General features: G+C 42.8%; 1 protein-coding gene across 19 annotated transcripts in view; it reads left to right on the top strand.

The window, feature by feature from the left end:
- The window catches only part of shank3a (SH3 and multiple ankyrin repeat domains 3a), a 175,741-nt gene extending 166,228 nt beyond the window's left edge, over window positions 1-9,513 (top strand). For 8 of the 19 annotated variants that reach the window (XM_056416032.1, XM_056416036.1, XM_056416034.1 and 5 more), the window contains 2 exons: window positions 34-2,117; window positions 7,688-9,513. In XM_056416032.1, coding sequence (XP_056272007.1) covers window positions 34-2,117; window positions 7,688-8,258 — 2,655 coding nt within the window. In that variant the 3' untranslated portion in view covers window positions 8,259-9,513. Of the gene's footprint in view, window positions 1-33; window positions 2,118-2,656; window positions 3,178-3,986; window positions 4,139-5,724; window positions 6,312-7,687 lie in introns of those variants that run through there. The other 11 variants (XR_008831989.1, XR_008831988.1, XR_008831985.1 and 8 more) reach the window with 11 other exon arrangements.
- The last annotated feature ends 3,619 nt before the right edge of the window (window positions 9,514-13,132 follow it).

Genomic DNA, 13,132 nt, shown 5'->3' with positions numbered 1-13,132 from the left:
CTTTGACATATTTTCTTTTTGGTCTTTTTGCAGGTGGAAGATGCACAAGAAAAAGCGAGTATGGCCTTAGCTGCTGCCCACTCCAGAGAGAGCTCACCCTCAGGACGACACCCATATACCCATGGACACACACACACCAGCCGTGCAGACTACTACCAGCAGCAGCTGATGGCTGAGCGAGAGCGTATCCGTGCCCAGGGAGAGATAATGTCTCAGGGTAAGGGCCCCTTCGCCGCTGCAATAGCTGGAGCAGTAAAAGACCGTGAGCGGCGCCTAGAAGAAGGGAGGAAATCCACTGTCTTCCTATCTGTCGGGACCATGGAGGGGTCCACCAGCTCTGACTCCCCCTCTCTGACTCAGTCTCACTCCATTGATGAACGATTGCTCACCAGAGAGCTGGGACATCTGCCTCCCTCAGCCTTGGCCCTGAGCCCCTCCCCTAGCGGGACCACTTTTATCCATCCGCTCACAGGAAAGCCCCTCGACCCCAACTCTCCACTGGCTCTTGCGCTGGCCGCAAGGGAGAGAGCACTGACCTCCCAGAGCCAGTCCCCAACTGGCAGCCCAGAGCCTAGGACTAAACAGGAGCGGACCTTGTTTATTGACCCTCAGACCAAAGAGTCTCTACATGGTGAAGGGGCACCCGCAACTCCCCCCTTTTCTCCTAAAAGCGCCAAGGCAGCGGGATACGGAGTTGGATCCTCCCCGGCATCTATTTTAGTTCCCCACACCACAAAACCACAGTGGGCTACATCACCATCACCTTTATCATTCAGAAAGGAGATGGAGGCCAGAGTAGAGGAGAGGAAGGAGGAGAAGAGACTAGAGGATAAAAAAAGTATGTTGATGAGTATTATGGATACGTCGCAGCAGAAAACCGCAGAGCTTATCATAGTCCATGCTACCAGTAACGGCCAGGCTGTCGGGGTGGTTCCAGAACTAGAGCAGACCCATGCCCCTACATCTATGGAGCCCAACAAATCTCCAAGTCCACGGGCTAAATCTCCCAGTCCGACGGTCTCCCAGCTCCAGGCCCAGCCTCAAACTCAGCGTCCTGCCAGTCCAGCCCAAGAAAAAGGCCTGGCTCAGGGAAGCTCTGAGGAGGATGTGGATCCGTACACAGTGACCCTGCCCCCTGCAATGTTGTCCTCCAGTGATGAGGAAACTAGGGAGGATCTACGTAAGATTGGAGTTGTTCCACCACCAAATGAGTTTGCGAACGGGCTGCTGGCACAGGCACAGGCAACCCAAGTGTCCCCAAGTAAACTGGCCTCCTCTCCCACCACCCCAACAACACCAACAACCAAAACTCCCTCTACCCCAACAACCCCGACTTTGCCACCCACGCAGCCTCAGCCAACCCAACCGGCGCCTCTACCCAGTGCAGCAGCCGTCTCAGGGAAGCCCTCTGACCCTCTCGAGCCCCCGCCGGTGGGCGAGTCTGGCTCTGCGGCTGACTCAGGCGTGGAAGAGGCTGACACGCGTAGCTCCAGTGACAGAGAGCGAGACCACCATCTCGAGACCACCAGCACGGTCTCCACGGTCTCCAGCATATCCACATTGTCCTCAGAAAGCTGCGAGCCTGCTGAAACACACACCACGCACACCTCCTTTGCCGACGGGCAGACGTTTGTGCTCGACAAGCCGCCAGTGCCTCCTAAGCCACGACTCAAGTCCCAAATAGGAGGCAGTAAAGGCCCTGTCACCTTCAGGGACCCTCTGCTGAAGCAGAGCTCTGACAGCGAGCTGCTGTCACAACAACAGGTTGCTGCTCTGGCCGCTGCTGCAGCCGGAGGAGCTGGGCTGCCTGCAGGTGGTTCAGCCTCAGTGACTGGACTAGCCTCTTCCAAGCCACGATACCTCTTCCAGCGGAGGTCCAAGCTGTGGGGGGACCCAGTGGAGACTCGTGGACCAGGGGTGGGGCTAGGTATTGGGAGTTTGGGCAATCTTGGTGGACTGGGACTGGGGCTGGGTTTAGATGAGGCAGCAAAACCATCTGTTATGGGGGAGCTCAGTTCACGACTGCAGCAGCTAAATAAAGACACTAGGTCACTAGGAGAGGAACCAATGGGAGCATCATTTGATCCGGGAAGGAAGTCACCTGTGGCAGGTGCCAGGTAAGAGAAAAGCTAGGTACATTTACTACAAAACTGCTTTAAACTCTGAGTGCCAGAACAAATGTTTTTTTTTTTTTTTAAGTAATGATTTCAAGTTGTTTTTTTACTCAGATGGTGCCAGAGACAGAGATCAATCAAAAGTCCAGTGGCCAGCACAAATTAAATGATAAGAATGTCACACATTTTCTCTCGTTTTTACCAAAATGTAACTCTTTTTTCTAGAGGCATTCATTTATTATCTAACGGAAACATATTTTATTTAATGAAAATGTTGAGTCTATTTTAGTCTTGCATCTGATAAAATTTCTCTTGAAAGAGGGAAAGCTTGAGGCTGAGTCAAAGAGGGCAGCCTCAAGTTTTATATCTCTGCGTGATTCGATTTTGCTCACATTTTAAAACGTGCAAATTAATCCATATTTAATCCAGTCCACTGTGATGGTAAGCGGTAATGAGATCAGAGGTCACCAGCATTGCTGGCATTAGTTTCACTGTCAATGTTAGTGTACCAACATTGTATATTTTGTCCTGTACCTTTCCAGGGGTTACACAGTAAGTTGCAACATCAGTAAGTAAAAAGCAAACTGAAAGCAGAGAAGAGGAAAACACAAATGTGGTTCTCACACAGCGACTATCGGTTATCTGAAGCATCTGAAGCTCAATGCTGTTTTGTCTGTTATCTGTGGGTTTCTTGTTTTCACACCATACCTGAAGCTACAACAAAGTCCTTTATATTCCTGCAGATGTGATGACACCGAAGAGGCTAAACCTTAAGGTTATAACCCCTAGGGTAAACTGAAGCTTTTTTTAAATATTATTTTCTGAACAAGCCGTTCAACTAATCTCATTGAAAGATAACAACCTTTATATACATTGTATTCCATGTACCATATGTTACCTTGTTTGCATCACCTGATTCAATCACTTAAAGATTTGTTGTATTAAAATGTATTTAAAAAAGAATATAACATATTTGGGTCATACTGTGTTTAAATACACATAATTGGTTTTAGAGATACAGTAGCACTACAATGTATGCCTCTAGGCTTGGGTCTAAATTGTTCCTTTCCATAGTTACAACTGTGTGTGCGTGTGTGGGTGGGTGGGTGGGTGTGTATGTTAATAGTAGAATATTATATGTTGGTGCAAACAAGGTAGCATGGCTTGGAGGCATGCACACCTAAAAGCCTCCCCTCATCTCACACACACTCTGTTGGGTTCTGACCTTTGACCCGGTTAGTAGCGAGTTTTCCAACTTTTCCTTGAGCTTTTTCCAAGTCTTTGTTCAAATCATACATAATACATCCTTAAAACCCTGATATAACTTTGATAAGACCAGAAACGTTTCTTCTTATCATCGCCCCCATCCTACCATAATATCAGTGAAAACCTCAAAGATTTAAGGATGTAATTCCAGAAGTATTTGAACATGACTGGACTATAATGGTGTGTCATGAGAACCATCCCCTCATGGTCTCGGCATTAACAGCCATGTTAATGATGCGACTAACAGACATCTGGACCTTGCCAAAAATTCGAAGGTGCCACTGTCAAATAAATATCTTCTGTTTCGATCCACTCAGGATTTAGTTGTAAGAACAAATGCTGCCAATTGTTGGTTGTCCATTGTGTGATGGAAATTAAGCTTTCCAATCTCCCTTAGAGAAAACAAGTTCAATGTCGAAACACAAATGTCTTTTATTAAACAGAAACTTGGAATAATTCAATTAAATGACCAGAGCTCCACCCCACAAACGGAGATCTGACCCAGAAAAGATAGAGCGATGTCGTCTTATTCAGTCATAATTATTGATAGAGTGTTTGCCCCTCATCCCTCCTTCTCTCTTGCTCCTCCCTCTCTTGCTCCCACAGCGTCCATGTGAACAGGTTCTGTCTGCTTTCCCAGATGGTGTTGTGGTGCATATCTAAGAGGTGATAGATAGAGAGAGAGAGACAACAAAGCAATCTGCCACTACAATAAAAAGATCTGTTATTGTCCCCCGCAAGATGAGCTGCACCCTTTGGTCAGTACCATTAAAGTATTTACAATTCATCGATACATCAAGACCTACAGTTTTACTCTACCATGAAAGTGACACTAATTGATGTTAAATCTAATGTGGCTTCATTCACAGTAACGTATTAATCGAGATCTCAGATCGTATCTTTCGGGCACTCTTCAGATGATGTTTTTTAAAGCGTCGCTCCTCTCCTTTCTTCTTCTCTTTTCCTCATTTCTGTTTGTATGAATAAGGAGGGTGAAACAATTTACTTTCATGTTCACTATATTTCACTGCTGATTATGAGGCGCTAAAAGATATTAGACAGTCTAAGATTTACTGTAAGCATTAACTCATTTGCAGTCATATGAACATTGGCAGGAGGAGCTTACCAACTCACACTACTGTGTTTCCGTCTAGCTGTTAACTAAATTAATTACTGGCCATCAAAGTATTGCAATAATTGATCAGTAGAAGGGCTGTATGGGGTCGAATCACTGAGATTAAAGCTCTGGGTGCAGAAGAGCAGTGATAGAAGTCGTGCGCCAGGGGACGCTCCGCACAGCATGTTTTTTTCCTTGCAGGCATGAGTTTTCTATTCTGCGCTGACTGATGTAAAAACGCTCGCGAAGGTCATTTGCGTGCGCGACCGCTTGCAAGTTCTACACAAGCTCTCATTTGTGCTGGCAGATACTGACAGTGATTTGACCCCACAGGGCTAGTGGTCATTATGACTAACATGGGAGCTTGCCAGAATTGTGTAACACTTGTCCTCTACTTGTGTTTGTTGCTTCTGGGCATGTTTGATGTGGAATTTACCTCCAGCCCCCAATGTAGCAATGTCATGTATTTTAAATGAAAACAATTGTGTCAGCATCGTCTACTCTGCATTCTAAAAACATGATCTACATGTTTACAGTCCCGTCCCTTCACCAGTAGTGTACGGCTATTACGAATACCACAATACTTTTTGTTGAAGAGCTCATCCATCCCTTTTACTTAGGACAATGCAATGCCTGGTATACCATACAATGAAATATAGAGTCACCATTATGACATTGAGCCAAATTCAGCCGTCAATCGTTGGTCCGTAGCTCAACAACATCGTGATCCCTGGATGGAACAGGGGACCATGATATCAAACACAACATATCATATAACACTCACTCGTGATTGGGCTCATCATATCCTATATAAGATTATGCATTCAAATTCATCCCCAGAAAACTCCTCCCAACAGTTGATAGTCCTCAGCTGTGACCAAAAATATCATGCACACCATTATTTCTCTCTCTCTCGCGTTTTTTCTCTTTGTTTTTCCTGATCCCCTCTTTAGTAGTTGACATGTTGCATCGGCATCCCATCCCCCGTAACGTTCTTGTTACTCCATTCCCTACCGCACGGTGGGTCACATACCAAACCCGTCAAAAACCACATGCTGCCGTATTTTGTCTCATTTTTTTTGTCTCTAAAAACACCTCGTTCCCATGCAGTGTATCATAGTGTTGGGTGGTTTAGACACATGTGGTTATCATGTTATCTCATCTGTGCCTTTTGGTTATCTGTTCTTTCTTTTTATGTAATTTGCATAACTTTGTTTTGTTTTTCAGTGATTGTGTTGAGGATGGCCATGGTCCCTGACTGTCTTGCTTATTGGACACTGTACGTTTTTTTAAACGAGATAGAATATATATATATATATGATAATAATATATATATTTTTTTCTGTGTGCCTTGATTAGAAAACACCCATTCCTCAGATACAACTGATATCCATGTCAATCAACCACAAAAGTCAAGGGACATGTGCCTGCATTTTATTTGTTTGTTTTTCTTTTGTTTGTGCCATGTTTGATATGTGAATAGTGTGCTCATTGCTCTCATGTAGCCCACTGGTCAGACCTTCCAGTGGCAAAGCCTACTCTGCTGTCTTTGTCATGCTTATACATCAATAACACCATCACATTCAAATGCATGGCCGCAGCAACACTCACACAGTCAGATGCACACACAACTCATGTCAAAGACAGCAGAGTTGGCTGAAGCAGACAATCGTTGGTTGGCAGGCTGCGTCTCATGGAGTGATGCTAACATTCTCTCCCATTGCTCTCTCTCTCTGCTCACCTTGCATGCTCCGCCCTGCTGCTCTGATCTGATTGGTCTAGAAGTGACTGTGCGTCCAGGAGGGCAGGACACTGTAAGTGCGCATGGAGCTCATCTCATATCCGTCGGCTCCCTGTAGTCTGGTCATTTTTCCAGCCATGCGCCTCCTTGCTACCTTTATTTCATCACACTCTTTAGTCGACATCAAAGTTTCTAAACACATGGAGTCGAGGGAAAACATGTGGCACACCTGTACACAAGACCCTCACTTAACATGCATGAATAAAACAGACAGCATTGCATCATCTCTTATCAAATGTAGACCTCTTCTTTCTGCTTCTCCCTGCTTGCACCAAGCCAGACAAAATCGATCTAATCCATCCCGCTTCTCCTTTCTGACCATCTTTTCCTCCATTAGATCAGTAGCATACTAATTCACCATTTTTAAACTGTTTCGCAAATTTATGTTATTAGTTTTCAAATGAGGGTGAAGTGTAAAAATGAAGATAAAGTTGTACTTGTGGAAGATACTGGAATAGCTGTTCATAGCCATCAGACTCTTACCGGCTAGGAATGATTGTCAGATTGGGACTGTACGATCACAATCAGGCAATAATTCCTAAATTCTTCCCCTTCATGCTGCAGATGGTAAGATTAGGTTGGTTGGAAACTGAGATTCCCAAAAACCACCGCGTTGCATACTTGTGTACTGCATTTAATTAAGTGTTAGCTGTACTTCGGAGCAGGCCTTTGGGAAAAGATGCAGCTTGTTGTATCTTCACGTGGCCTTCAACAGATGTGATTAATGTCACCTGTTTTATTTCTACACTATATCTCATAAACATAATTTAACAAAGCAAATGTGCTCTATGTAATATTTTTTGACAGTAAATGTGTGTGTGGGCGTGCACGCGTGCGTGTGTGTTGTAAATATGAAGTCAGTGCTCGCTTACTGCAGTTTCAATGTAAAACAAGATTTGTGTTTGATACTCTGGTTCTAAGATCGTTGCTGTTGATGGGTCACAGTTCTCGCTTTAGGAAAGCACATCGTATGACAGGAAGTAGGTTTTGATTGAATTTATTAGAGGAAAAATACTTTCAGTAATAGTCAGATGGACCTGTGAAAAATGTAGACATATTATGATCAAATGCTACCATATAATCCGTTGCATAGTTCATGTTTTATTTGAAATAGTGATGCCAAGTCTTATGGAACATAGATATGTTATCTAAAACTATAACTACTCTCAGATTGTCCAGCTTGCTGCTGTGATGTGAGACCAGCTTGGTCTGTCTAACAGTCATTAACCTCAAGCCTACACTAACTTAACCTTTAGAAAAACATACACCGGTCAATACTGATAACCCGACGCTTGATCTCTTTTTCTTCTTCCTCATTGCTTTTACTTTGTTCACTTTCATTTCCTTTGCTAACATTCCTGAAACCCTTGTTGTCTCTGTCTCCACCAGACTTTTCAGCAGCTTAGGCGAGCTCCATACCATTTCTCAGAGAAGTTACGGCACCACGTTCACCATTCGCCCTGGCAGCCGTTACCCTGTCGCCCGACGTACCCAAAGCCCAGGATCGGGCTCACCTGATCGGGGCGACCCTCTTGGACGATTCTCTGGCTTTGGCCGACCCACCTCACCGACGACACCGCCGCAAACCATCCTCAAATCCTCGAGCCTGAGCCTCCCCCAAGAGCCTAAAGAGGTGCGCTTTGTAATGAGGAGCTCCAGTGCCCGTTCCCGCTCTCGCTCCCCGTCCACATCACCTTCCCATTCCCCTGGACTGGGGTCACCACTTTTAGCCCTCAGGCCCTTCCATCAGAAACCCCTCCACCTCTGGAATATATACGACGTGGGAGACTGGCTGGAGAGCATACATCTGGGGGAGCACAGAGCAGGGTTCCAGGAACATGAGATCGAAGGCTCTCACCTCCCAGCGTTAACCAAGGAGGACTTCGCTGAGCTGGGAGTGACTCGAGTCGGACACCGCATGAACATTGAACGAGCACTGAAAATGCTGCTGGAGAGCTGACCCCTGCCCTGAGACACTGCAACAGATGTAGAGAAAGACAAAGATAGAACGGGCAAGATGTAGAGTTGATGAAAGAGGAAAGATAGGGAGCGCTTCTTTTTTACTCTGGCTGCTTTTATGTTCTGCATCACAAATACATCAGCGACACCTCCTGTTCCCGTTAATACCCTGCACTTGGCACTGCACTGAAGAGGGGCAGTCAACACGTGTCCCCCTCGACTTGGCCCTTAGTGTCCGCCCACCTCCTTGCCTGCAGCCAATTAGATCAGACCTTAAAATGGGCTGTGGTCTTTCTTTGCAGAGGAGAATCGCATGAGCTCCAATTAAAGTATTTGATTTGTGGAAGCTTCACTAGTTTCCCTAGTAACACTCACACTTTCTCTCTCACTGTCCCTTCCTCTCCTCTCTACCTCTATCCCTCCATCTATTAGGCCTCTAATAACCTTTTGCAGTTTGAGTAAAGGAGGAGGAAGAATCTTTGTTCCAAGCGGAAAGCTCAGTTGCCTTTCAAAGTATTTATACAGAGATCAACAATGACGAACATAGGACTACGGACATAGTGCTGACACGGCTCTGACAATGTGTGTCTTCGCTAAACCTGCTGTTGTTTTTAAACCTAAGCCTCTCGAGCCCAGAGGTGGAGCTCCACCAAGTAAACCACGGGAGAAAACCTCTCCGCCTTGGTACCCAGACTGTGCGATCTATTATATTTGGAGAATGTTTAACCAACACTCGTGGCTTTTTTCAAAATCAGTGTTTTGGTTTTCCAAAGGGAATATTATATATAGGTATTATATAATGTGATATACATGTATTTAAATATAGCTTTCAGAAGAAAAGACATTATTGCAAAGAGAAAATGTAATAAATTAATCTGCGCCTGTTTTGTTTTTTTAGTATAGAAGGCAGAGAGAAATCTTTAAAATGTATTCCACCAATAGATTACTCATTTCTACCAATTATATTAATATATTATATATATATATATATATTTGAAATAAAAAAAGAGTTATATAGATATAGATTTTTTGTTTGTTTTTTGTCAGGTATACAGTTTTCCTTCTGGTCACCCTTCTTGAACCGTAGCATGACCGGTTGCATCATGTCTTGGACAGAAAGGTGGATGTTTGTTTTTATTTTCTCATGGTCTTCCTTCATACTAAAGGGCATCCCGTAATGTGAGGCTGAGACCCCAGGTGACACCCATCCCAGCCCTGACGTGGTTCTGACCCAAGGTGATCCACAACAACATACAGTAAGGACCACCTAACGACACAGCTAGCTGGTAAAGAGGCGCTTCATCTTTTGCCTGTCTATCACTCAGGGCACGAGCATGGAGTTGGCTGTTTATTAACTTCATTTAAATTCGAATCTGTAAGAACAATGTTACGCCACCACAGTCTGAAACGTTTTTCAAAGCTAGCAAGGTTTCCATCCCTGACGGCGCTTCTCCGACCAGGCTGCACAAGGTCTGTTGTTGTGAAAGAAGGAAACACTGGGATGTTTCTTATCACCAGTAGATAAATAAATTATCATAGAATCTAGAAGAAATCCTTCTTATTTATTTCTTGCTGCAGAAGGAAACCAGAAAATGGTGTAAAACTGACCAAATAAGGCTTGAAATAAATCTAGTTTTAGTATAACCAAGAGAAACGTGCCATACACAGGCGTAAATGAGCTCGACATAAAGGATGTGCCCTTCTGAAACAGGAAACATGTCTGTAGTGTATCAGGCTGTGGGGATGGGAATGCCTCAGTAAGGTCTTAAAGAAAATATATTTTTTTACAACCTAGCAGTGTGCATCGCTGCTTCCCTCTGTCTCTGCGATTTTCTTAGTAAGTCATATGTCATCATAAACGGCGGCAGGAGGAACTCTAAAAATAAGAACCAGGTTGTAAAAATACCAATTGAATTTTCCTTTAATAATACAAAATCTACAATTGTACTCATGAGTAGCTTCTGCTGGCAGTGAGAAACAGTGAGTTTTATTCACGCAACAAAAAGCATTTTATTCATAGCTTTTCTCTAACAGCCAAGTAATCTCTATTACCACTAACAACAAACTGAACATCTGCAGCATCCAGTCAGTGCGCCGAGGCGAGGAGTTGTGTGCAATTCTTTTCTTCTCTTTCTTTGATGCTCGCAGTTTCTAAGAACGGGTGGTGAATTTGACGTAGTATCTGGGTTGTGGGAATAGCGCTCACTGCCTCACTGTGACCTCACTGATTATTTTACTTCTGACTCCAGTGTTACGGAACGTCGTCAGACTCGTCTGGAGATTTGTGTTCATTGTTCTTTTTTTCTTCCTTTTTTCTCTCTGTTGATTTGTTACCCTCGGACACTGTGGGTAGATTTTGTAGCGTGTGGAACATGATACTTTGATCTTTCACTCAGAAAAAGAGACAGAAAAAAATGAATAACCTGTCCATTCGAAACATACTTACACTTGTTAATCTACAAAAACTGTCTTTTTTTAAAAATCACAAGCAATGTAAATATGATAGATTTCATATAAATTTTTGAAAAACTAAAAGTATATAGATCTATATATGAATGTTTGGCATATATACATAGTTAACCACCTGTGGAAAAGGTGAGCAGATTTTATTCTTTCTATGAACTCTTGAACTTTGAACTCTGAACTCTGAACTAGGGGAAGATTTGCACCAAACAAGGTGACAAGGTGCTAACATAAAAGCCACCCATTGTCCAAGGTGTGTGTGTGTGTGTGTGTGTGTGTGTGTGTGTGTGCGTGTGTTGTTTGTTTGCGTGTTCGCAAATGCTTGTTTGTTTTTCCGTTTTCTTTGTGTATTTGTTTGAGAGAGAGGAAATGGGGACGCATGTGTGTGTGTTTGGCTGATCGTTAGGGTTTACATCTTTGGAGCTCGTGCACTCCGGCCTTACTGTATTACCATCAGAGAGTCTCGGCAGTGGCTGTGTCACACAAACACACACAAACAGATAAATGCACACATTCATTAATCTTCTGTATATTGAACATCATTGCCCTGCATTCTTGTTTTGTACAGAGTTACGTACACACAAAGAGAAGTGGACTGCTCTGCCCAAAGGGAGGGAGAGAGACAGATCACCACAGGGTATTGAACGAAAGCATTGTTACATTTTTTATTGCAAGACCACCACAGCTCACCTTGTAACTGTGTAGGTACGGCTTATGCAGTGTCACTGTTTTGTACACCCATCCCAGATGGCATTGGCGCTGCTTACCCTCCACTCTGTCGCAGCACTCCTTTTTCCTTTTTCAGACCTTCAGTTTCTGAGTTTTGGATGTGCTGTATGAGGTGATCCAATGAGGAACAATCTACACAAAGGAAAAATGTGCCAAAAAATAACTTAACTTTTAACTGGATATTTGTGTTTGCTTTAGGACTATCTTAGTTACAGCATTCTTGAGCTGTTAGACTCAATAATATGGTGCCATCTCCTGGAAATCTTGAGAACTACAGACATTTATTAGATCCTACTGTATTTCCTATAGGTGGAAATACAGTCACTGTTATTATTTTGTAAAGAAGCAGGAGAATGTTTATATATAAACATATGTATGTGTGTGTGTTTATACATGCATATATATGTATATATAAACACACGCGTAAAAAAAATAGCCTGTGTATAACCTGTGAGCTTTGCATTAACATTTCTATTTGCATTTTGAGAAAAAGTATCACAATTGCTTGATTTTACTGTGATGATGGTTATTTTCCAGCTTGTATTACTGTTCCCATATAAATACAATCACAAACACTTAAGACGACGTGTACAGTCTGGACTTGCACAGACTGGCCTAGAAGAAACAAAGCTGTAGTGAATACCTAGTTAGATGGTTGTGTAAGTTTACCACGAATAAAGATGCAAAATGCAACGTGTAACAGATTTACACATTAGGTCAAACAAGTTTAGTGAAGGGTTTTATTTGTCTTATTTTCTAATCAACAAAGCACAATCTAAATAGCTAAGGGGGAGCAGTGTAATCTTTTTAGAAACTTACTGGGGTCCGGCCACCCACTGGAACCAGTGAGCTTATCATCAACGTTTTTTTTAATTTTTTTCATTGTTGGTTTTCTCCTTGTTTGCACTGTGAAGTTTAGACTGGTGGAAGTATCACTGCAACGCCTCAGCCTTGTCTCACGGGTGAACCTCCCCTTCTCAGGATCCAATGACCAGGCAAATCCCAGCAGCTTCTGGGCGCTTATAGCATTAGAAACCCCCCATTTCAATATGGGACAGCACTGGTCTCAATAAATGTTAACCAGAAGCTTCCGAGTATTCCTCACGAAACGGAGCAAGGGGGATAGTGAAGGCTGAGGCAAGATCTGAGATGTTGCCCAGGATATCTCCACCACAGAGATATATGTTTGTTATATTATGTAATACATTTATAATTAAAACATGAACTGCATCAAAGTATTGTCCCTACTAATTCAGTGTCACGGTGTAAAATTATATTCCAGTGTAATTTATTTTGCCACATACAAACAAAAGTCTCTATATGTGGGAACTTCTGCAACAGTGTTGGGAAGAAATTAAGGTGTTATAAAACCTTTGACCGGTAGTGTATAGTATTATTTATATATATTAGCTATAGGTATATGTATATAGCTATATATATATATATGTATTTATATATATGTACACATGTATATGTATATGTGTACACATGTATATACATATATACACATGTGTGTATATATATGTATTTATTTGTACACATGTATATGTGTATATTTATGTTAAAATATGATGTATATATATAGTATATACTATAGTTATAGTCTATACTTATAAATACACTATATAATATATAGATTTAATTGCATGATAAATTGAGCGTCACCTTCGGCCAGAAAACTGG

Source organism: Pseudoliparis swirei, chromosome 6, assembly GCF_029220125.1.
Source record: "Pseudoliparis swirei isolate HS2019 ecotype Mariana Trench chromosome 6, NWPU_hadal_v1, whole genome shotgun sequence".
In the NCBI taxonomy this organism is placed as follows: Eukaryota; Metazoa; Chordata; class Actinopteri; order Perciformes; family Liparidae; genus Pseudoliparis; species Pseudoliparis swirei.
Note: the sequence above shows the minus strand (reverse complement) of the source record. Positions and strands in the feature narration are given on the sequence as shown.